Source organism: Cupressus sempervirens, chromosome 9 (genome assembly GCF_028749045.1).
Source record: "Cupressus sempervirens isolate cs-2001-9-10 chromosome 9, ASM2874904v1, whole genome shotgun sequence".
Lineage (NCBI taxonomy): Eukaryota > Viridiplantae > Streptophyta > Pinopsida > Cupressales > Cupressaceae > Cupressus > Cupressus sempervirens.
Window position 1 is genome coordinate 438,082,468 of NC_143126.1, and position 27,518 is coordinate 438,109,985.

Sequence of the window (27,518 nt, forward strand, 5' to 3'; positions counted from 1 at the left end):
TTGGCCAATGAATAAAAATTAACCAAAGGTTAGTTTCTCCTGCACTTTTGGCTTTGTAGGACCTGGGGGGTGACCTTCCAGCAATATTTAAAGGATTTACTAACACACTTAATAGAATGTTGTGAAAAAGATGCCGTTCTCACAAAATATATGCCAAGAAACATGCAAGATTTCTCAAAATTGGCTTAGATATTGGGCTATTATCAGTCGCCAGTATAGAGAACATAATAAATAGAATTATTTATAGAGCATGACAAGACAAAAATGAAAGATTATCAGATTTGAATAATTTGTGAGAAAGACTATAGGAAATATCATTAATCGGTGCTTAATCCTAGGGTATGGAGTCATATCTAAGATCATGAATGCAAATTCAGACATCATATCACTTCAAATTAGTGGGCCCTTTGACATTAATGCATCAAAGCAGCTTCTTGTGCTGTTACATGATCATGCTTACAGATCCAAGTCATCTTCTCTAATTCAGTGTGACCTACATATAGCATTTAAATGGTTTCTTGAAGGAACCACATACACAATCACTTAATTACAAGGAAATTGTAAAGACATTAAATTATCCTTGATATCATTTTTCATGTGAAATCAGAAAATACAAACATGGAGACAACTTTTGTAACATTTTTATTGACTTATTTTAAAATAATTGACACTAATGCGAGAACCTGTTTATTAATTTTCTATAAAATCATCCAAAAACTATGCTAGACACTTCTATTTTGTTTCCCTGAATCAAGAACTAGAGAATGGAAGATATAGAAGAACTTCTAAAACTAAATCTGCAATTGGCATCTCGCATCCCTCACCTTCATCTGCTTTGCATTTGGAACGTTTACCTCTCACTTATACCTTTAACCACCATTTTGTTGTCCCCAATTTTGACATCAGAATATTGAGGCATTGCAATTTTCTCATGAATTTGTAGGTGTATCCTCATTGTTTTAATGTATTAGAAAAGCATCATGAAGGCATTTCGTTGTCCTTGAATTTTGCTCTATGTAACTTTATTTGTGCATTTCTTTTCAAGATTTTTGTCAAGCAAAATTCCCAAATGCTTGTAAGAAAGAGTTTTTCTTCTTTGATTGCAAACGCTTGATTTTTGGTAAACTTTCATGTCTTTTCTTCATTTTTCTTTTTGTTGTAAATAGTTTTGAATCTTGTTTGTGCTTTATGATAATAGCCTTTGCAATACTGTTAGTTTTGAGCTAACCTAGGCCTCAAAGAGAGTTATCTAGCTCAAGTAATAAAGGAAAAGGTGGGGGTTTCCAGGGCAAGAACACATCTTGTTAGAAAATCCTCCAAAAGTGGGTTTTTTATTGGCTTTTGTATGAAATAATTTTTAAAAAAAATATTTAAAGTGGATTTTGACATCCACTTTAATATTTCAGCTTATTCTAAGTTGATTTGATCATATTTTTTAATGTTTTATGAAAATTCGCCTTTTTAAGTTTATTTTAATGTTTCTTTAGTGAAAACTATAGTTAGTTATTAAATTTAATTACATGAGACACTTAAAATGTACAAAGGTGGGGTTTTTATCACTTATTGCATATCATCAACATGCAAAATTGATGCAGTACAAGGCAGGAGAATCCCCAAAGGAGATGTTCTAGTCCCCTACAAATAACCACACAGTGGAAGATAAACAATAACATAGAGATTTTGATCCAAAATAACACTAGTTCTCATAATAGAATCATAAGATTTACATCCAACATGCCCGACTGTAAGGCCTTCCAGGTTACAGCCAAATACATAAGCAATTACAATAATATTTTTGCAAGCCCTCACAAGATCCAATCTTTAGCTAGCCTAGATCCACAATCTGGTAGAAAAGACCAAGAAGAATCTAAACTTGTGTTCGCAAGCCACCAAGCAACCTTTTTGTTTCCCAAGCCAACACTTAGCTACTAACTTTGCCAAACTTCACTCCTCTCCGCTACTCCATGCTGAACTGGATGACTCTTGACATCACAAGATCGTCTACTTATACTAAACCAAGCCACAAGTTTGCTTAGCAATTTACATCAAATAAACCCTCAAGCCACAAGTTGGCTTGACAGACTAAATTAAATAACATTTAGGAGAAGTCCCAGGTTTACAATGCATAATTAACTTATTTGACAACATAAGAGTACGTGGCATTAGGCATAGGTCCACGTGCCTTCCAGCTATCCAAATCCTAGAGTGCATGAGCCAACTCCCACAGATCGAAGCTCACAAAAACAATCACCAAAGTCTGTCCAGAAATTAGGAACACGCTACCAGCAAACACCAAAACAACTTTTACTCCAACATGATTACTCCAAACTTTATGCACACTTAGGACAAGGTTCCCCAATGTGCCTCAAACACATCCCCAACTACGCAAACCATAAGTCGAGAAACTTGAGCAAGATGCTCCTGCATACAAGATTGCTGACTACCCCAGGATGCTCCTGCACCAAACACCTCAAGTGCAAAGAAAAGATGTTCTTAACAACTGGAAGAACATCTACCAGGGTTCAACACATTACTCCGAACTGGTTCTGCACATATATGTCCTCCAAATCATCAACTTGTACATTCTTGCCTTTGTTCCACTTCTGCAAATCTTCTCTTGCAACAAACAACTGTTTACTTTGTTTGTTCAGTTGTTTGTTCACATCCTTCCTCGGTGTACTATAGGCTTGTGTCCCACGCTGATCTCTAACCTTTCAAAAATCCTTCAACTCAATTCACGTACCAAAGCTTAATGTTCCTCCTACCAAGTCCTGCATTCTGCAAAGGAATCAAGGAAAATTTTCTACCACTCTTCTCAACAATAAACACATTCCTAAAACAATCATGCACTGCCTTGCAATCATACTACCAAGGTCTACCAAGTAAAATGTGACAAGAACTTATGTGCACAATATCACACATCACTTGATCCGCATACTGCCCAATCTGAAATTCAACAAGACATTGCTCGCTCATTTCCAAAGCATCTTCATCTTCCAACCAACTGATGCTATAAGGACAAGGATGTCTTACTCTCTTCAAACCAAATTTTTGAACCATCTCCTTAACAACTAGGTTATCAACACTACCACCATTCACAATCACATTCCAACATTTACCTCTAGACTTACAACAAGTCTTGAATAAATTCCTCCTTTGACAAGGTTCTGACATCTTCTTACTGAGCAATACTCACCGAACCAACAAGTTCTCCTCTTTCTCGAGCTCATTTACTGAATCCACATTCTCATACAATAACTCTTTTTATCACCAGCCTTCTTATCAGCATTAGGACATTCAAAAGCTCTATGTCCTTCACCACATTTAAAACATTTGGTTCATCTTCAACAATCTGTTTGTTCTTCACCAAGTGATCCTGCTTCTCCTTTCGTCGAGAATTACCTTGATGTCTTCTTTTCAACTTTTCTTTTGTCCTCTGAGCATCTTGATAAGCATCCTCAACTGAATCAATCTTCAACATGTCAATCACATTCTGAATATTGAATCTCAAACCATTAATATATCTAGCCACTGTTTCCTTGGATAGTTTTGTATGTCTAGACCGAATAGTCAACTTATAGGACTCCTCGCTCTAATCCTTCATAGTCATATCCTTCTGCTTCAAATTCTGCAATTTCAAACCGGAATTCCATCTGATCACGTCATTTCAAATTGGAATTCGTACCTCAAACAAGGATTTTTCTTTCCATCTAAGGAATTCCTAGTTTTATTATGGATTTTTAATTTTTTTTCTTGGAATTCCTCTTTTCATTAAGGACTTTGCACTCTAATTTTAGAAATGCTAATCTTAATCAAGGATTTACCTTTTTTTTGTTGCTTCGGAATTTAGTTTGCAAACAAGTACTGTTTTCAATTTTGAAGTTTTCTTTGAATTTCTTTCTTTCGTTACCTTTCAAGACCTTTGATTTTAAAATTAACTCCTTGGGCAGATTTTCGCTACTATCATGGATTCTAGAAGGCCTAGGCAAAATCAACCTAGTGAGGCGTTTTTGGACGAAAATATATTAATCCTTGGAATTTTGCTCTAGTCAAGGGCGATATTAAATGGAGATTGGGATTTTTTGAGCTCTTGGATTTCGAATGGGAAATTTGAGGCGGTTGTAGATTGATGAGTGGAAATTTGACTTTGAGCTGGACTTTTAATTTTGATATTGGAGTTCTTTCTTTGACTCACCTCTCAACTTTGATGTTTATTCATAAACTTGACAAAGCGAAATCCTTCTCATCTCAATGACAAAATCATTGCTAAGCCCATGACAACTAAACTAAACTAAACCAATTTAGCAACAAAAAGGTGGGGGTCTCCATTTGTATTGGGGTCTGTGTGTTTTACAACACAATCCCCTCTTCTTGTGTTTCCCTATTAATCTCGTCATGATTGATAACAACAATTTAAGAATCCGGATTGTGATGTCCCCTACCTAGGTTGTCCTCAAATGTTCCCTCAAATCACAATCAAAATAAAGTATGGTTAGGGACCAGGGTCACCTCTTACCGAATAAAATCTCTTCAAATAGTGGAATCTTGGATTTGAATCCTACCATCATAATTCCAGAAACATACACACACATATAACTGCCCACTATTAGGGTTAGTTCATAACACACAATTCATATAATATCTATAGTACCACTGCAAACACATTACAAGAGAAGCATGATAGGTTCTCTCAAAGTCATCCCACACTAAGCCCAAGAGTGGAACTTTGGCCCTCTTGGTCCTGTTGATAGGCAACAAGGACATCCGCCTTGGTCCCTATCTAGCAAATTGCTTGTATTTGTTTTCCCTATCCATGTTTCATCGCCCAATATTTTGTCGACATCATTCTAGAGTTGGTAATTTACATACATGGAGTAATTATATAGATGGTATTGCGTACCGGATATAGGAGTAAAACATATCTTTATTTGCTCACAAATTCATTTTAGAGAAGAAGACTAAATCGAGTATACACTATTATTTTCCTTGGTAGTACACAACATATTTAAATGAACCGATGGTTGCGAAGAGGAACACAACCATCAACCAACCAACGGTTGCAACCACCTGAGATTAACAACTGACAAACAATTAATACATTAACAATTAATACACTGATGACTAGCCACTATTATCAAACATAATAATAAGCATTGTACGCCAACTACATGAGGATGAAAATTAGAGAATGTTTTGACAAACTTGAAAAGGGTCAGCCAAGGGACAAACAACAAACATTGTTTTGAAAGAAGTGTAGAAAGGATACGTCCCTGTGATTGACTATATCATTTCGTCCCTGCCACTACTACTTGAACTAATAACCATCAAGAAGTGATGCCCAACAATATATGACTTGTTTGAACAAGTCTCAGAACTACAGGGATAACAAGGCTGATTTTGCCTACTTCAGTACAGATCACTTCAATGTGGGAAAGGTTGCTCATTGGCATTTATGGGAAGATGAATTTTGCACTCCCTCTTTTAGCAAATTGAGGGGCAATGTAATATCTAAATAGTAAAATACTTGTCCATTATCTTGCCATAGTGGGAAATTTTACAGTTGACCAAACTTATGATCATATCTGAAGGATATTTGCTTTTTTTACAAGGTTAATGAGTTTTAATATACCGAAATCACATTCCTTCAAGTTTTCTTGTATGCGTACTCTCTTTCTCCTGTCCAACCTCAGTGCTTGAGGCAACAACTTGACGCGTCGAAGGTGTTCTTACTATGATCATGTAAATGCAACGATCTTGTGGTGAATATAAATGTACTAAGCACAGTTTCATGAATTTAGTTGATGTGATGCTTAGCAACAATGGATAGGCAATCTTGAAGTAGGTCTCTTGTCTTGAAGTTTGTCTCCTTTGATCTGTCCATGGGGTTAAACTGACTTTTGATCATAGTGAAAATTTTGCTTTCTTGTATCTAGTGGTATATACCATGAATTCTTGGTAACAAGAGCCTATTTTTTATGAGTTGATTGGTCAAAGTGCTAAAAGTCCTTACATATCCTGATTCAGCATCTTGCATAAAAGTCCTTACATATCCTGGTATACTATTTTGCACGGTGACTCACTTTTGAGTTGCATTGTGACTACTGGATTTGCTTTGGTCTTGGTTTTGCAATTGCTTTTTAATTTCTTCATTTTTGACAACTGAAATCAAATGCAAAATCAAGTTTGTGAACATCACTCTTCATTGCAGATCAATGCTATGTTCTGCAGTACATTTTAGAGGCATGCTGTCAACATCTTTGTACATGCTTGATTGTTTCTCCAAGATTTTGAGACACGCTTTATGCAATAGGTTTAGTTTGTTTAGTGTTGCCTTGATGGAAGCTATAAAATCTTATTTATTGGTGTCTGAATTGCATGGGCATTTTAGTTATACTCATCAATTATATAGCAACGATTTTGAGAGTAATTATATCCAAACTGTTGGTTTTATTAGGATCGCTGCAAATGTATTAACATTGCCTCTTTGGTATATGTATCCAAATGGCAGCAACCTCTAATTTTTAATGAGCAAAGGCTACGAAGAGACATGTCCCTTCATGGGACATGTCTATTCTATAGTTAGATATTAACAAATATAATATCTCACATAATATATTATTTAACCACACACACACACACACACACACACACATATCACATATATATAATTTCAGTTTAGTCTCATGAGTTTATCCAACTGAAGCTACCAATAATTAACACAGTTTTCTCAATCTCTAGCAAACAATGGTTGGAATATATTGACTTTAATTCCTGCTGTATGCTAAAAAAATAGAACCTGCATGTGAATGGAAGTAGCTAGTAAAATGCTTTAGCTGAAGTTTGTTCTTAAAAACATTACCAGAGGACTTAAATGGATTAGTTCTTTATGAGTAGGAGGTAACTTAATAGCAGACCTTCAAGAAAACACAGAAAAATTCCCCAATGGACAAACTGTATGCAAAACAGCAAGTAACTCAGTGAATTCTTCTTGTAATTGATTAATTTTCCAATACCATATGATGATTAGAAGATTAAGGATGTCCAATAAGTACGCATTAGACTTACTGCTTGTTCTCAGCTATGAGTTTAGATCATGTGCTAATGTATAGATTAGTTATAAAGATTTAATTATGAATCCTGTGTATACTTATGTTATTATATATATATATATATATATATATATGTGCTGGTTCAACTTATATATATATTTTAATAAATTAAACAGAATAATCTATAATAATTAAAGTATATGAAATTGTTAGCCTTGTTAGCAATTTAACATGTCGAGTTTAATACGACGGTTTATTATGTCGGGGTTAATATGTTAAAGTCTAACATAGCATATACGACTGATATATCACATCGTCTCAGTTAATAGCAAGTCACGCCCAATAGATGTGACTCAAACATGAGTCACGGCTATCAGTTGTGACTCTCTATGTGTCTTTCCCACGCATATATATTTTCACCTCCGTGGATCTCCAAAGTACACAGCGAACACAGAATATAACAAGTCTTCGAGTGGATGCTTTGTAGATCAGCGGTCTCATCTGAAACTATTTCACTAAACCTTAATCGTCATCCAGAGAATTTTGTTCTACAGTATAGTTTAACTGTACAGTAAGAAGTTGATCTGAGTAATACAAGTATTACAGTGTGATACTTTAACATGGTATCAGAGCAGTTTTAAAGAAGTGATCTTGAAATCAGACTGAAATCAAAACTAAATTAAAATACTTAAAAATAAAATAAAAAATGGTGTATGGTATGAGGCTGGAAGACAGATTAGAAGGTGATTCAGATTTTGTAGGCTGGAAATTACGACTGAAACTTATACTGAAAGAACATGGTTTAAATAAGTTTATTGAAAATTCTGACCCACCACCTAAAGGAATTAATGAACTGGAAAAATGGGAGAGTGACAACAATAAAGCTATGAAACTTATTGTGGATGGTGTTAAAACTCATCTTCTACCGGTAATTTCAGAACTAGACATTGCACATGAGATGTACAATTCTCTTGGAAATATGTTTGAGATAAATAATGCTGTTCGGATCATCACATTAAAGGATAGAATCTCAAATATTAAAATGAATAAAGGAGAGAAAATTTCCTCTTACTTTATGAGAATAATTGATCTTCGAAACCAACTCTCTTCCATAGGACACATCTGTGATGGAAAGGAGTTAACAGTAATGGCTCTAAAAGGCCTTCCATCATCATGGGATACTTTTAGACAAGGGGTATGCTCTCGGTCAAAACTACCTAAATTTGAAAGACCTAAAGCTGACTGTATACAAGAAGAGTGAATGCAAGTAGCTCAAGGCCAAAATGTTTCCTCCTCAAAAGAAGAGTTACAAGTTCTCTCCACTCAAGTAAATAAGAAGAAAAGAAAATTCAAAGGAAAGAGAAAGCAAACTGATTTCTCCAAAATGCAATGTTATAGATGTGATAAACTTGGACATCTGGCATCCAGATGTCCTGATAGAATTAAACCACAAGCTTCATTTGCAACCACTCAAAACTCAAATGGAAATTCTGAACACAATGCTTTCTATTCTGCACTTTATAGATGTGATAAACTTGGACATCTGGCATCCAGATGTCCTGATAGAATTAAACCACAAGCTTCATTTGCAACCACTCAAAACTCAAATGGAAATTCTGAACACAATGCTTTCTATTCTGCTCTCTCCAGTGAAGCATCAACCAGATCAAGTACTTGGGTAATTGATAGCGGAGCCTCTCGACATATTACAGGTTTTAAAGGATAGTTAGATTCTATCAAAGAAGACTATATTGATGAAGTAACCATTGGAGATGATACAAGCTATCTCGTAATGGGAATAGGAACATGTACCATTCATCTGATATCAGGGAAAACAATTGAACTTACTAAGGTACTATATGTACCTGGTATAAAAAGAAACTTGCTTTCTATCTCTGCTCTTGAAGATGAAGGATTCAGAGTTACATTTATGGAAGGAAAGGTCTTAGCTTGGCCTAAGAATTCTAACATAAAAAATGCATACAAAATTGGCTCTAGACATGGATGTCTTTATCAGATTAACTTTCTCACTCATTTAGCTCTAGTTCATGATTCTTTTAAAGAAAATGAAATCTGGCACAGGAGACTAGGTCATCTTCATTTTCGAGGATTACCTTCTACAAGAAAAATGGTAACAGGTATACCTAAACTTAATCCTTACCATGAAGGAACATGTAAAGGTTGTGCTCTAGGGAAGAATATTAAAACTACATTCCAAAATAGTCAGATCAAATCCAAAGAAGTTCTAGAACTTATTCACTTAGACTTATGTGGTCATATGTCAGTTCCTTCTCTAGGAGGTTCTCCATACTATATCATATTTGTGGATGATTTCTTTAGGAAGACTTGGATCTATTTTCTTAAAAGTAAAGAATCTAAAGAAATCTTGACTAATTTTAAAGAGTTTAAAGCCCTTGTAGAAAACCTTTCTAGAAAGAAAATAAAAGTCTTAAGAACAGACAATGGTAAAGAGTACATTTCTGATATCTTCATAAATTATTGTAAAACTATTGGGATCAAGAGGGAGTGTTCTGTTCCTTATAATCCTCAACAGAATGGAATAGCTAAGAGAAAGAATAGATTAATAGTTCATTCTGCTAAAGCAATGCTTCATGATCAAAATCTTGAAACTTTTCTTTCGGGAGAAGCTTCAAATACTACTGTTTTCCTCCAAAATAGATGTCCTCACTCTTATCTTGAATTCAAGACTCTTGAAGAGGTATTTACCGGGAAGAAACTTGATCTTAAATACTTGAGAATTTTTGGTTGCCTTGTCTATGTACATATTCCTAAAGAGAAGAGAACCAAACTAGAGCCCTCAGGAAAGAAAGGAATCTTTGTAGGTTATAGTGAAACTTCCAACGCTTATCGTATCTATATCCCTGGACAAAGAAATATTGAACTAAGTCGAGATGTAATATGTGATGAAAATTTGGCCTACAAAAGATCTAAAGATGAAAATGAATCAAATTCAAAAGAAACCCTAGAAGAAACTCTAGAAGAACAAAAATCTGATAATGAGAGGGAGTCTCTAATGGAGGAAGATAAATCAATTGAACCCATGGACATGATACTCACCACTGAGGAAAAGAAAAGGCCTGTATGGGCCAGAAAGCTAATTGAAGAAAACAATTCCATTCCCTCAGATTTCATTAGGGAAAGAAAACGTCCTAACATATACTCAAGTTACATTGCATTAATGAGTGAAATCTCCAAATCTGAACCATCTGATGTAAAAGAAGCAATAAAACATCAACATTGGAAAGATGCCATGACAGAAGAATATAACTCCATACTTAAAAATGATGTTTGGGATATTGTTACTAGACCCAAAAATAAATCAGTTGTCTCTTCTAAATAGCTATTTAAAATTAAATATGATGCAGATGAAAGTATTGACAAGTACAAAGCAAGGGTTGTAGCAAGAGGATTTTCCCAAAAGGAAGGAATAGACTATGAGGAAACCTTTGCTCCAGTAGCCAGATATACTTCAGTCAGGACTGTTTTAGCCATTGCTGCATCCAAGGGATGGAAAATTCATCAAATGGATGTAAAGACTGCATTTTTTGATTGGTGTTATAGAAGAGGAAGCTTATCTTGAACAACCAGAAGGATTTGGAGTACACAATAAACAAACTCATGTATGCAAATTAAAAAAGGCCTTATATGGATTGAAACAAGCTCCCCGAGCTTGGTATGAACAGATAGATCAGCATCTAACTAAACTTGATTTCTCAAAAAATATTGCAGATCCAAATTTATATTACAAGGTAATATAGGGGGATATGTTAATCATGGTTCTATATGTTGGTGATCTTTTGATTACAGGAGAAGATCATCTAATTGAAAAATGTAAACAAGATCTCATATCTGAATTTTAAATGAAAGACCTAGGAATATTGCACTACTTCTTGGGACTAGAAGTATGGGAGCATTCAAAAGGAATCTTCTTAAATCAAGGGAAGTATACTTGGAATCTTCTCAACAGATTTGGAATGTTGGACAGCAAGGCAATGAAAACTACTATGGAAACAAACCTCTAGAAACTAAAAGAAGCAACTGAAGATTTTGAAAGTATTGATCCTACTCTATATCGACAGATAATTGGTTCTTTAATGTATTTGGTAAACACAAGACCTAACATTTGTTATGCTGTAAATGTTCTCAGTCAATTCATGTGCAAACCTAAACAAACTCATTTAGTAGCAGCCAAACGCATTCTCAGGTATCTCAGTGGTACAATTGGATATGGTCTCAAATACACTAAAACTAAACTAAATCTAAGAGGATATACAGATTTTGATTGGGTAGGAAATTCAGAGAATCGTAAGAGCACCTCAAGATTTTGTTTTACCTTGGGTTCAACAATGATATCTTGGTTTAGTCGGAAGTAGTCTTCAATAGCACAGAGCTCTACAGAAGCCTAGTACGTAGCTGCATCTATGGGAGCAAGAGAAGTTGTATGGTTGAGGAAACTTCTATTTGTATTATTTGGGAAGCCACTTCCACCTACTACTATTTATCGTGATAACCAGAGCTGCATCAAACTATCTCTTAATCCAGTGTTTCATAACAAATCAAAGCACATTGAGATACCATAGCACTATGTTCAAGACATGGATGAGGAGGATGTAATCAATTTGGAATATATTAGTACAAAGGATCAAACTGCAGACACTCTTACCAAACCACTTGCTAAAACAAAAGTGGAGCATTTTCGTAAAGAACTTGTATGATTGTAAAATCTGAGGAAATGTCTTAGAGAAATTGATTATTGTACATTTCATATATTATAAATTTATATAACCTGTGTTAAATCATTAAGAAGTGACGACTTCAAAATGATTTCACTTGTATGAGGAGAAGTTGTAAAGTGACATCCTTACAATAACTTGTAGCACGATTCATTTTTGCAAAATTGTTTCATGTAAAGGCTTTATCTTATAAATCAACAACTAGGTGGTTGATATCATTAATTTGATTATCTACAAGTTGCTTGTATAGATATATTTTCGGTACTTAGTGTATATCTTGCCCTGAGATTCTGATAGGCCAATACCATTCTGAGTACTTGGTGATCATCATTAAATTGATGTTTTTGATAGGCCATTACTCTCGGGAGCTTGGTGAATATCATATTATAGATATTCTGATAGACCAACTCTCATGTTATATGATGTCAAATATAAGTTGATGAATATCATTTGATTGATGAATCAACCATATCTGACATTAAGAAGTCTTTTGATCAAAGACTTCTTCTATGTATTTTTATTACTAATCTAAGAGGGAGTGTTAATGTATAGATTAGTTATAAAGATTTAATTATGATTCCTATGTATACTTATGTTATTATTATTTATGTTTAGATGTTAAAATATATATATGTATATACTGATTCAACTTATATGTATATTTTAATAAAGTAAACAGAATAATCATAATCTATAATAATTAAAGTATATGAAATCGTTAACCTTGTTAGCAATTTAACATGCCGAGTTTAATACGACGGTTTATTATGTTGGTGTTAATATGTTAAAGTCTAATATAGCATATACGACTGATATATCACGTTGTCTCAGTTAATAGCAAGTCACGCCCGATAGACGTGACTCAAACATGAGTCACGGCTATCGGTCGTGACTCTATGTGTCTTTCCCGCGCATATATATTTTCACCTCCGCGGATCTTCAAAGCACACAGCGAACACAGAATATAACATGTCTTCAAGTGGATGCTTTGTAGATCAGTGGTCTGATCTGAAACTATCTCAGTAAACCTTAATCATCATCCAGAGAATTTTGTTCTACAGTATAGTTTAACTGTACATTAAGAAGTTGATCTGAGTAATACAAGTATTACAGTCTGATACTTTAACATCATGCAACTACTGAGTCTCTTGTTGATGAAATAAGACTTGATTATCTTTTGTTTTTAATAAATTGTAGCTGTCTCCATCAAACATACAAAGATGAAATTCATGGGACAAACTTAGGGAGAATTAAATGGTACATTGAACACCATGAACTTTGACTTAGTTTAACAGACAAGAGATAGTCGAGATGATTTTTCTCACAGCATTTAAAAGTCTATGGTATACAAATCATACTTTCCAACATCTCACTCACACTGATAGTCTGACATGTTTTGAGAAAGATGTTCAAACACTTTGCTAAGCTCCACATTATTTCTGCTTCCATGAATCTAAAGTTATTTTTTTTGTTATGATTTATGATGAGTTAGAGAGGAAATTAATTTAAATTAGCTTGAAATTTACATGATCCTGATGAGTCCATCCCATGGATTTTGAATTTTGCAGTGTTGTCGAGCATTAGCCCATGCTGTGAATTTAGATTCTGCATCCCCAAATTGCATTGTACCTCGCATTCTACATCTAGAGGATTTCTCATGCAATGCAAAAAGAGGAGACTGGCAGTGGCCATCTGGAAATAAGATGTCAGTTCTTGGCTGTTTAATGCTGCAAAACATTTTCAGCTATCCGAATGTAAGGTTTTGAGGTCAACTCTCTGCATTGTTCTTCTAATATTCACCAATTATGTTTTCTTATGTGAACAACTGGATACTATTTTGAGGCTAATTCTATGCTTGTTTTCTTTAATTTCTTTTGGTAGTGTCTATTTGTATATTGTTCCAAGATAAACATCAAATTACATGACTCTTTTGGCATCTTGATAAAATTATAAATACTTGCCATGCAAAAAGTCGGCGAAGCATCAGATAACAACTAGGCTTCAACTATTAGATATGGGAGACCATATATGTTGTCTAATATGGGTTCATTTTCTCGCCCTTGGATATTTTCCATGCCCGACACCCTTGTTTTCACTTTAATTGGTCTCATACAGGTGCAAGGCAACCTGGGAGATGATTTGATGCATTTATACTGGGAATCACAATGCTGGGTCAGTCTAATTGTACAGAAGATATATAGAAATGAAATATAAACTGGGGGTCACATATTTATTATATGAGCTGCATATTCTATTGAGTCAAGGGCTTTGGATTGTTAGTTTTTGTTTGTTCATAGACAAAATAGTTGTTTGTTGCAATTTGTAGCCTTTGATTTGATGCTTTGACAGTCATGCCCACTCTTAAGTGTATAGATCCCAAATTAAAATATTACAATAGTTACCTTAATTTTGATTAACCATTCACATCATTCAGGTCTGGTGCCATTTTAAAGCTTGGACACATTTTTCTAAACAAATATTCCAGCAGGTTTCATGAATTTAAACGAAAATATGTAAACTAAGCACTATTTGTCATTGATTATTGCATGGTATGTATTCACTAAAGCATTGTAAAAGATGGAAAGGATCCATGATAAATGATTTGTTGAATCAGTCAAATGGATCATGTTGTGTCTTATCACTCTGAGCCTCCACACTATGCTAGTATTCATTGGGCCCACAAGTCTGTTTTCTTTTGCTGCAATCTTCTTCGACAACTTTAGGTGAAAGATCTTGAAGACTCTGGAGATCGTTGTCTAATTACTTTATCGAACTTGGTTTATTGTTTGGATTGGATGCAGACAAAATACTATTAATTACATTGTCTTCCCTGCAGTTTTTTTATAGAGTAATTGTTAGAACCTGCTTATAATAGTACAAATACTCTAATATATTCAGAAACAGATCAAATCCCTGATGCAGGGTAATATCTCGCAATGCTCTTGGTGGATGATACTGCTTCACATTATGTAACATATGAAATCCCAAACACAGACAATATCCTTCACATATTAAAACTCTCTTGCCTTCAATATATGGCACTCCACTACCCCTCATCACCACTTCCCTATACATGAGGGATAAATATCTTTATTCTAATGATCTAATGGGATGACTTGCAAAGCATATGCAGATCAAGCTGTAATTCATTAATACCTCATACACTATTATTATATCCCAAGGTACATGACATTCCATCACCTTTGACATGTTCCATTCTCAGAACATGAGAAGAAATGTTGTAGTTATGCTGTCCTACAGTCTTTGTTTGGTTATGCTATGAAGTTAAAGTTACATTGGTGAAAGCACATCACAATATTTTCCTTTTTTGGAGTGTTCTTTTGGCATGTTTGGCCATGACACTGTGCCGCGAAAGGTCCAAATCAAGGTGTTTGTTTCAATGGAAACTCATTTTAGACAACAAAGTTACAATGTTTTGAAGGTTTTATTTGTCCTAACAGGCTCATTTGAATGTTTTCTAAATTAATTTAGAAATAAATCCTATTAGGTTATGGCATTGGATTGACTTAATTTTTTTAAAACAGTTATACAGGAAATATGGGAAATAATAAGGTTGTTAAGAAAAAACTTTTAAGATGCTTTTTTTGTAGCATGCACCAAAAAGGCTTGGCCACTTGAGTACAACACTTTCAATTGTCATGGACCCTAGGTTTGCCTTTCAAGGCACCTGAATATTATTTCATATTATCAGCTTTACTCTTATTAAACAAGCCCATTCCTATTCTTTGATGTTTACTCTATACTACATTCCACAGTACAAATCCTTTGTTTGGCACAAAGAAATTCCTTTTATTTATTTTTCTCAATTCAATAAATTGTGTCTCTACACAAAAGGCATGCCAACCGATATGCTTTTCTTGTAGCTCTTAGATAGTCAAAGATGCTACCAGATTGCTGCCAACTGTGAGCCCAATTCTTACACTTTCAAAGTTGGTCTCTAGCATCTGCCTTGTGATCTACATTCATCTCTCTTCTCCTTCCCCTTTCAACCTAGCATCTTACTTACCTATTTCTTTGGTGTCTTTGTTACTGATATTGGATTGCTTGGGCCTGTCCCTTGACAACTTCCACAGAAATGATACATTGTCCTTGTGTTTTATCTCAAGCTTGTTTGTTCACTCCTATATATAACCTAGTTCCATGTCTTCCTTTCCATCCCTAATATACCAAATTGGGCAATTCAATTTGCACATCGACATATCCTTTGATCAATTTACAACCATAAGAATTGAGATCCTTTCCTTGAACCTAGTTTGGGAACCTTTTGAAGCTCTCACTCTACTAGTCTTTGCAGCCTGGCCTTGTGTAGCCCTCTAAACATAGCTCAAGTGTGCAGTCAATGCTGAAGCCCATTTTCCATTTGATTTAGCATTGGAGGGTTCCTTAGGTTTTAGTCCATGTAGGACCGTATTGTAACCAGCTGCTGAAGTTTGATTAATGCATGGTTTTGTCAAATCACCACCCTGGGTATAGGTCAATCCTACTACACTTTTAAGCCAAGTAGAAGATTTCTAGCCAGGGCTCAACTCAGCAAGGGGTGAAATCCCTCCGCATAAAGATTCTGAATTTTTTCAATCTTTATACTTGCAGTGAACAATCCAATCAGCTGGTAGGACCCTTTTCAACTTTTCACAACTCCTCTTTGTTGACCAGGATTTGCTGAATTTGTGCAGTTCGACATCTGGGATGATGTTTTTGCAGTGTAAAGCTCTGAAGTCATCACAGGAGTATGATGCACTTTATGCAACTCTAAAATCAGATCTTAGCTGTTTTCATGTGGCAAATAACACAACACTTGGAAAATAGCTTCAAATATGTTTTTTTTCATGAATTTGGAACAAGTATTGCAGGCCTCTTTGAGTGGGTAGCCTTATAAAAAGTAAAGCTCCAATACAATAGATATTTCAAGATGAACTTTGTTTCAACCCTTAATACAAAGAGTGACTTATTAGGTACAAGCCTTGTGGAATATAACCACACTTACCATGAATTCATCACACTATTTTAACTTCATGTGATGAACGCGAGATACATATGTAGTACATATATTGTTTAAAAAACTAAAATATGATTATTGCAATGCTAATGGTAATATAGAAGGCTAGGGCATAAGAGCCTTAACAAGCTCTCTTCCTTTGAAAAGATTTGTCCTCAAAGCCTGACTGATGGAAACTATTGTTGATGCCAGTGGAGAAATTTCCAAGTTGCGCTTCTAGTTGCAACCCTTGTAATTGGATTAAAATATTGGTGATGATTTGTTTGGTGAGGATGCAAAAATGATAGCCGTAATAGCTTCATGTTCAAGTATGATGAAACTATTGTTATTCAATTCAAGTTATGGTGATTGAATGTGAACATGATATCCAAGGATCTTCAAACATGATGTATGTGGTGGAGAGATGGAGATCCAATTTGTAGGCGACTTTGCCATCTTGCTGTAGTGCTTGCAAGGATCCATTGAATTTTGGTGCTGATTTTTTCTACTTGTGAGGTTTCAGGCTCTTTTCTTGTATTGATGGATATCCATAATGACCAGTACCCTTTGGCAAATGTGTACTAAGAATAATGTTTTTGATTAAGGTAAAACAGATTTTAAAGGCGCCTCAAAACCCTTTGCTACAAGAAGCTGCCAACAACAAAGGCGGAGGAAACTAGAACCAACAACTAACCATTGGCAAGACAACATAAAACTCAACACCAAACAAACAAGGTCACATATCGAAGCAAACATATTGTAATTCTTTGGGCGATTTCACTGTCTCTAGGTTTTTATCTATCATTTGGTCATGCATATCCGTAACCTCCTAGATAACCTGAGAATGGTCAATGGCAACTGTAGATTGGCTACAGTTCTTAGCTGAAGACCTCTGCGCTTTGGAAGAAATTGTTTTATCGTGATTAAACAGATGGTCAACAGTGTCCACATTCTTAATGGTAGTATCAACACCTTCCAACACAAACTTACCATAGTTCTGATTAGCACCATCTTTCAAGTTGTAAGCTCTAACGCTTAGCATCCAGAGGCTCACCACATTGTTTTGGATTATAGATCTGTCAACAGAGACAATCGTATTAATTTAACTATGCACTTTGCCAATAGTATCTTCAAGCATTTTAATTTTTTCCTCTTGATCTATCATCATGGATTTGACATCCTTGGCAACACCTCAATTGAAGCCAACATTTTACTGGCTCTCCTTGTCCAACCCCTTATTGCCAACATTCCGTAAGTCATTCATCCTACTATCAAAAGGAATTTACACTATCTTGATGGAGTTAATGCTAGATTTAATGCAAGCAGCCAAATTGGCTAGACTATCAGTACGATTCTTGAGCAACAACACCATATCGACTATATTATCCACAGGGGTATCATCCACATCCATAGGGATATCAATATAGAAATCTCCCTCAGCCTCCTTGGGAGCTGAATTAAAAACCTGTAACCTGACAATCCACCTCCACTTCCATATCCATCTCCATCTTTTCAATGGTAGGGTCCTGACTCCTCAATGAAAGGCTGGGCCAAATTCTCTTTCCTGTCTTTCATGTTTGCCTTTTCTAACCCTTTTGGCCATTTATCCCTGTTTGTCCTTTCCCCCTTTCAAGGCTTAGATGATTCCCTGAGATTAAAGGTGATCCTTCTATCTTTCTCAGCCCTAACTAGGCAAGGAGTATGAGAAATAGAGGAGGCAAACTCCTCATCGTCATTGAGCATGAGAAATAGGAGGGCATTGTCCTCATCATCCCCATCAGTCTCATATCTATTTGACCAAGAAGGCTTAGAGCTTTTCTTAGCCTTCTTCAAATTCTTCCTATTTCCAATATGAAAACATGCTTCCTCATCTAAAACTTCATCCTCTTGATTAGCGGACATATCAAAGTAGCGCATGGGGACATTTTGAACATACTCAATTTTGCATTTAATCTGGGAGCGCTTAAGGGGAATAGAAACAAATTTGGTATACTCCATTATGAGTAAAATAAGGCTCTCATGGAGGATCAGGGAGTTGGCATTCTTCCTATACTCATTAGTGTAATGTCCCCTGGTAATTTTAGTTCAATTAATTTTTAAATTAATGTTAGTTTCTAATTTCCAAATTGAATGAAAGTAAATACATCGATTCTTATTAATATATGATACAAGTAGGGACAATTATCTATTTGAATTTCATATGAAGTAATTCAATTTCATATGTTGTCTAAATTTTCTTGTCTCTAAGTCTGATCCTTTATTACTTTGTTATAAGGAGAGGAGAGGTCTAAATACAATTCAAGGCACTTAGAGACCACTTGGTAGATTCCGTCAAAGTTTACAGATCTAACCCCTTAATCCTTTCTTGGGATAATGCATGCAAGGCGCTCAGGATCGCTGATCCCCACCCTATTTTGGGAACTATCCTTTTGGGATTTAGACCACTATTACTTGAGTTGCTTCAGCCTTCCTTATTACCAGAGTAATAACAAAGATTTCAGCATTATTTTCATTACACTTTATTTATGTGTGTAAGTATATCTATACATTTCTATGTTTCTTCAGATACATATAATTTATTTTAACTCTAAATAACAGGGCCAGTGGCTGTAACAACCAGTAATTTAGCTCTGCTCTGCTATTATTTATTTATATAACCTTCTGTTTGTATTCTTTCTAGATGATCTCAGATTCTGGTCTGAAATGTTTTATATTTGTCCTCCCATGTGACGAGTATCAAATATATTTATGTTTTTTCTTCTGATGTGTATTTTGTAATCTCACCCTCTGATAATAGATTTGATAATCAATATATATCTTCTAAATGGATTGGATATCTCCAAGGGATCTAAATTCTGATTAGTTTACTTAAGATTTAATTTGCAATTGTTGCTTATAACAGGTCCTTGTTTATCGATTATCAATGTATGATTGACTATCACAGATCCTTATTATTAGTTATGATATTTTCAACACTTAATAATATAATTGGTGCTAATGACCTTTAGACAGGCAACATTTGAGTAACCCCAGTTTGCTGTTCTAATCTCAGCTGTCATTCATGTCTCTTAACGAACCACCCGCATTCATATTAGCTTATTCCTTTGTCTGTTAAGTGGCTGATTAGACTCTGAAATGGAGGGAGACGGTCTTATTCTGTTTCATCTGCTTCATCAAGCCGTCTGAATTGTCCATTTCATGTTTGAGCATATGACCTAGTTCTCCACCATTGATGAATCATATTATTCATTCTTACAGAGTCATATTGGGCATTAATATTTTGTCCCTCATATGGTGATATTATATTTATTCCTTTTAAACATTATAATTATATTTATTTGTCCATGAATATTTATTTATTAATTATTCATTTAACAATTAATATATTTATGTATCATTGACATATTCATTGATCAAACTACTTAGTTATTTACTTAACAATAACTTTGATTAAGATAATCAATGTATTTAATTACTATACTTTTAATTATTTATTCCTTATTTATTAAATTCATATTGCAAATAGGGGATATCACTAATAGGACTAATAGAAAGAGAGGATAACAGGTAAAAAGGAAAAGACACAACACAATTGTATCTGAAGTGACTAAGAAATATGAAAGAGAGGATAACAGATAATTGAAAAAGACACAACACGAATGTGTTTGAAGTGATTAAGAAAAATGAAATGGCTGCCAATGACGCTAGTAAAGCACCCATCAAGGGTGAAATACCTCATAATAGCTTTCTGCCACCTCTGCCCAAAGGGATTTTATGGTGCCACGTTCATAACCACCCACCTTTGTTCTTTTCACCTCCTCCCACTCATCATCCTTGAAGAACATAGAGACAATCTCCTTAGAGGCTCTACAGTTCCTATAATTTTTTTTGCTTTCAACAAAGAGACCATACACTTCCTAAATGAAACCTTCTGAGATGGTGAGCTACACCTTCTATGTAGACAAAGGGCCATTTTCCCACCTTTTCAAGAGTGCTTTTGTGACGAATGAATCATAACCACAAAGTTTCTACATGAAGGTAATAACCTATTTGTAGAGAGTAAATAAAGGGACCATTCTATTCTTGCTCCCTTTCATGATCAGTATGGGTCCACTCACAATACAATAAGAAGCAAACATAACAGAGAAATTGTAAGCCTCGCCAAGGGATCCAAAAGAATTAACCTAAAGTTTTACTAAGTTTGCTAGACTTTTTTTTTTTTGAAACAAGAAAGTATAACATACACATCAAACACATAGTAGCAAGAGCAACAATATACAATCAACTAAAAGCATACATAACAGGTTACATTCCTTAAGGATCTCATGATGTTGAATTACATTTAAATTTAACTAATACTAACACTAACAACTACCACATCCATATGAAAGAATAATAGAAAGTCCAAAGTCCATAATATACAATTGTTCCGAATGCCTCTTGGCAAATTAATTCGGAATGCTCAATCATCCACTGTACATGTCACAGGGTATGAAAGGCTTAAAAGAATATACATATGTAGAAGTACAAATACATCCTCCTCGAATCCATGATACAAAGTACAGTAAAAATAAATGAAACCAATAATATACATGATGCATCCATCCATCATAAAAGACATAAACATCTAACATGAAATATAACTATCCATCATAAAACACAACTAAGTGCGCAGTTCCTCCCAACCGTCAATAGCATCATTAGACCATCGTGGGCCCTAGCCATCCCTTGCGCATAACATCTCGAGCCATCGAAAAGATCGTCGGTACTATCATAATAGGGACGTCACTACTAAAACATGCTACAACATAAGCATAAGGAAATCTAACATGCTAATCATCAATATAAGGAAATGCATCAGTAATAACATCATCTAATCATGATAACAAGCATCCCAAGAAGCTCCAGCCACGATGACTACGGACGGATCTCAATGGTAAGAGTGAAAAAGCACTACCACCCGACTGCATGGAACCTAAATGGCCCACTCCCACTGCGCTGAGGAGATAGTCTCAAGTCCCAAACAGGATACCAAATCACATATCACAAGTACTCTCTAAGTCCAGGAAATCCTAAAAGTATTCTAACTTAAAGGTTCTAATAAAGAATGACATCTAATACCCAGAAGCACACAAGACACGTAGGAAACCTACTATGTAAGCAGGCAAGTGTCATCGCATGAATCATGTAGAAGTTGCCTTGACAGTTTCTTAGGACTCCAGGGTCCCTAGTGATCCCCATGCGGCCACTAGTATCCTCTCGTAGTGACAAGGCATACTACGGAATGAAAGGTCGCAACCAAGTGTTCTCTCTTCTCCCATCCTAGTTTGTACTAGCACTCGAGGCATGGGCGAGAACATACAATTATCTTATTAGGTTCATTTTAATCCCCATTTAGTGTGATGTTTTCACTCATTAAAACAACTTACAATGAGTTACCCTGGCAACCACTTAGGGCCCCGACCCCCATTGCAAGCCACTTCTCGACACTACAAGTAGATAACCTACCCTAGGCTCATAACAGTACAAATCAAATAATCATAGTAAAATCTCCTCAGTCTCATACAAGCAACTGGAAAGCATCAAGATAATCCACAATAATCACATCAGTTCTCAACGAGCAACAGGAAAGCATCAAATGATAAATCACAATATCCATTGGTTGTCAACGAGCAACTAGAAAGTATCCCAAGAATACTGATCAATGAGTCAAAATGGTTAAGTCAAACATGTCACAACATGACATCATCAAGAGCAAAGCAACACTTTAGTCTCGTCAAGGCGATTGAAAATCAACTCAAGTATAACTGATCGAGGACTCAAAAATGGTTAAGTCAAGAAGGTCATACATTCACCTCAGTGCCACAGAAAATCACTGGAAAGCAATAACGAACAGTAAATACAATCATATCATAGAGCATACCATCACATTACCATGGTTGGGTTTAGAAAGATCGAGAACAAAATCACATAGCATCACAATCACACAACCCTCGAGCCTCTGGTAACAACCTAAACTGGTCAACATCTAATCAACCACCAAACCCCCAAAGCATAGACAATACACAGAGAACATAATAGTCTAGTAGTTTGGTTAAAGTTTGAAAACATATTGACGAGTTAAATGTGAGGTTTTAGTCTTTGAGTTTCAATATACGCTTTCAAGTAGAAGAATTCTTAGTTTATTCTACAAGTTAACTCGTTCATTAATTTGGTTAAAATATAAAAATTAACCCCTTTTATATTAAGTCAATTTCCCTAATATACTTTGGATAAACATTTATTTAAAATAATAATGATTGTTCTTCCAATTAAAATAATTTTCAATTTTATTAAAGTCAATCTCATTAAAGTAAATCTAAATTTCACTAAGTATTCTCGTATATTAATTAAACTTAATTAATCTCATTTAATTAGACTAATTAATAATGTAGAAATAAAATAAAATAATTTTACTCTTATTAATTATTTATTAAAATAATAAATATTAATAAATTTATTAAATTAATAATGAAATTATCAATAAAACACATTAACAAAATTATTATAATTATTATAATTCATATTAAAATCTATTAATAAAATTATTAAATAATAAATTTTATATTATAAACTCATTACAAATTACTATTAAATTGATATAAAATATTAATAAAATTTATAAATTTTATACAAACCTTTAAAAAAAAAACATTGTTTAAATATATAATGCCGTCGGCCTTATATGAGCCATGCGGCCTTTTTCTAAACCCCCATAGCAGGTAGGTATGCTGTGATTCACTGCAATCGCATGGGGAGAGCTGTTGAAACATGGTAAGTAAGAGGTAAGTGTGGGGGCGGGGGGGTGGAACCCACCTCCTCCCAAGTCATATTTATTTTTTTAAATTTATTTTTTTAATAAAACTTTAAAACTATTTCCTCCTGTAGGTTATATAAATTATTTTATTTAAATTTATTTTTTATAAAAAAAATTCATCCCTACAATCCAAATTTCTTTTTTTACTAATAATTTTTAGATATGTATATATATATATATATATATATATATATATATATATATATTTAATATAATTGGCAAATATAGTCTGATAGAAAAATCACTATCAACTATTCGAATTTTCAATCTAGGATTTTCATTTTCAAATTCAAACCCTTCCCAAAATTAATTTCTCAATTCCATTTTAATTCAACCCAAATGTTGATTTAATTTCCAAATTTTGATTCTATTGAGGGAGGATTGCAATGATATTTTAATCTCCCATAACCAGATGAAAACAACATGCATGCCCAAATTACAAATTACAAGATTGAAAGATTCGTTGCAATGAAATACAAACAATCAGATTCACAGTAACGAAGAAGATAGAATTTATTTAAATAACGTTATTAACTGTGCAATTTAAAACATAAGAATTCTACTTGGATTCTAATGTTAAAATCGCAACGCCCTGAAGGTTTGCGAGAGAATTCGCTTCTACCCAAAACTTCTCTCTGAAAATTTTCCCAAAAATTTCCCTTCCAAAGTTCACTTCCAAATTTGCTTCCAAAAATTTGCTTTCAAATTCGTCTCTCTCGAAAATGAACCTTCCAATTGTGATAAAGAGTTCTCTCCTTAAATCGGGGCACTAATTGTGCGTTCACCCAACTCCTTGCTCACAACCTTTAACTCATAATTAATTTTTATTTGTCTTTATTTTATCTTGCATTAATCTTTTTCATGCATGTTAAAAGAATTATTAAATAACTTCATTAAATTTCCACTTGACTTCTTAAAAATAAATATTGAATTTAATCCCATGCGCATTTTATGCAATTAAAATATCTTTATTAAACTCACTTGTTTTATCTTTTAATTAATTTCGTATATTTCAATCTCATGCATATATCATGCATACTTAAAACTTTTTAATAAATTAATATATTTTTACTTTTAAATTTATTTTCGAAATTAATGATAAAATATTTATTAACCTAAATAATAATAATATTTAACATTTAAAAATGAACTCTAAATATATTATTATTAAATTAAATAAATATTATCACTTTCTAAATTTAAACTTATAACTTTTATCTTCAATTTTAATTCTTTTTATTTAATTAATTTTTCCAATTAATTAAATATTAAAATGTCATAATAAATTTTCATTAAATTAAATCATTAATTAAATCTTTTAATTAGACTTAATCAATAGAAAATCATCAAGGACTCATAAAACAACATACAAAAATCCATCATAGCAAAACACATGCAAAATCAAACTAAAAGGTTATAATCATGAATTAACGTCATCCGACGCATTCAGAGGGTACTCGACTTAGATACTTGTCCTAATTATCAATTAAGATGAATGGCTTAAGGGTTTAGGATTTGGACTTAAGAATTTATCTCCCCTCTCTTGCCATTGAGATAATGCGATAGGGTACGCTCATCGTGGCAATTCAGGGAAGTCGATGCCCGGTATTTGCAACCTGCATAAAATCCACACATGCACAAACCCAATATATACTAAGCTAAATAGACAATGGCAGGAAGTGCATCGTGTAGATCCCGACTAGTAGGTGACTACGACTCCCTTCCTTAACCACATCAGAAATGCCATACATAAAGAAAACAAATACGCACACCATACACATGCAATATGGGGTAAGTATCCATAAGAAAACACATAGGATAATAAACCATTTAACTAATCATCATCAATAACTGCAAACACTGCGATAATCATCATGCATACATGAAGTATAGAGTACCAAGTGATCTCATCATAAATCAACTAAATCTGAAACAATATCTGATAATCTGAAAGTAATGCTACTAAACATCAAGCATAAAATTGGCCTAAAAGAGTTCGGCAATGATAACAGAAATGCGAACTAGGGGCAGGCACTATAGAAACTGGAAATCTTCAGTAAAAAATAAGGGAAAAACTGGGCTTAAATAGTCCACAAAGTGTGAGATGTCAAGTTAGACGAAAACAATGGTAATAATGAGCAACAAGGGCAATAACACCATGCTTAAATTAGGGGTTGAAAAATGAGAATCCATGGGTTCAAAAGGAGAGATATCACTTCAAGTCCTTAGGAAATGACATAGGTAGTGAACAAACATGATGCACATAAAGATGCCACCTTAGCAGCCATGATCATCATTGAACATTGGTTTTTAACCTCAAGGGGAGTGGGGTGTAGGGCCCTCGCCAACAAATTGAATTCTTGGCAACTCCAACATTGGCAAAATAATCGGCCACATAGTTTCCTTGTAAATATGGGAGACTATGCATTCCTCTAAAGAGATGACCATGTTAAAATAATCCAAAGACAATGTTGTTGATCCTTAAGTCATGTTGTCTATTAGTGTCAAACACTTAGTCATTCACAAGGCAGGGTTATTCGGTCATCACTACGACCGAGTCATCCTATATAGGCCGAGCTAAGGAGTGAAGACTTGTACATATTCCAAGTCACGTGTCGAGCAATAGTTACTGTCGAGTGAGCTAATGGTTGCTGAGTACTCTAGTGACTGTCGAGTCCATCAGAGATAATAGTTGATGTCAAGTGATACAAAGGCTGAGTTATTTAGTTCATGCCGAGCACTGTTAAGGCCGAGGGACAACATGATGAAATAGTTTATCCGAGCGTTAGTGTGATGTAAGTGTCGAGGATTGATTCTAGATTGTTGATTTGGATCTAGAAGGTTCACCCAATCATCTGTTTAAGGAGGGTTTATGACCTAGTTTGATGTATGAGTATGTATGAGCGTGTATGGATGAAGAGTGAAATTTTGGAGGTGAATTAGGATTCAGAGTGTAGAGATTGAGTAGTGCAGTGAAGAGTTTTGAGCAGAGGAAGAGAAGATCTATCACAATAAGGTGATAATATATTTCGTACAGGAGATTTGTTATCAAGCATTGAAGTGCTAATTGAAGGATCAGGTACTGAACATTCTAACAAGTGTTTCAGGGTTCAAATCTCTTAATAGAGTAGCTTTAACAGGCTTATGTAAATCTCCTAACATATTACTCAGTTGTGATGTAAAAATCCTTTAACCAAGGTAGAACTTGGTTGTTCTTTTAGCCTTTAACGGGGTAGACTCCTCATAGGGTAGTTCATCAGAAGTGATCAAAACCTTGTAGCCTTAACATGCACAACTTTATTGCTACAGTAGTGAAAATTTTGTGGGTGTCATCCACACCACAGTTTTACCTTCAGCTTGGAGGATTTCTGGGTTACCAAATTTGTGTGTTGATGTGTTTATTAGTTTACATTCATCAAGTTAGAAGGTAGATCTGATATTATGTTGATGTGAGATAAATGTGTTAATGAGGGTTTATATGATGATGTAAATTATGTTTGATGTTTGAAATGAAGAAGTTTTATAGATTTGATTCGCCCCCAACCCCTCTCAATATCTCACTTTCCCTATTAGATTTCCAACAAGTGCATAGAATGAACCAAGTAGGATTTTGAACCCGTTTCAAACAATTAACAATAATTTAGGAATCAACTTTCAAGCCACACCTTCCCAAGGTCCTTAGATAGGGCTAGACTGAGACCAATGTAAGTAGCTTTGGCAAAGTGTTTTGTTTGGTTTCCCAAGGGGAGGGCCACCACTGAATCAAACCTACCATTGCGATCATGAGCCACTCGTTTGACACACCATCTATTTTAAATTTTAATATTAAATTAACCTTTGGGAGGAGCTTTCCCTACCACATT

General features: G+C 34.5%; 1 protein-coding gene across 2 annotated transcripts in view; it reads left to right on the top strand.

The window, feature by feature from the left end:
* Positions 1–27,518, top strand: part of PUM23 (pumilio 23) — a 110,834-nt gene that overhangs the window by 65,693 nt on the left and 17,623 nt on the right. For both annotated transcript variants that reach the window (XM_089800506.1, XM_089800507.1), the window contains one exon: positions 13,372–13,557. In XM_089800506.1, coding sequence (XP_089656632.1) covers positions 13,372–13,557 — 186 coding nt within the window. The remainder of the gene's footprint in view (positions 1–13,371; positions 13,558–27,518) is intronic.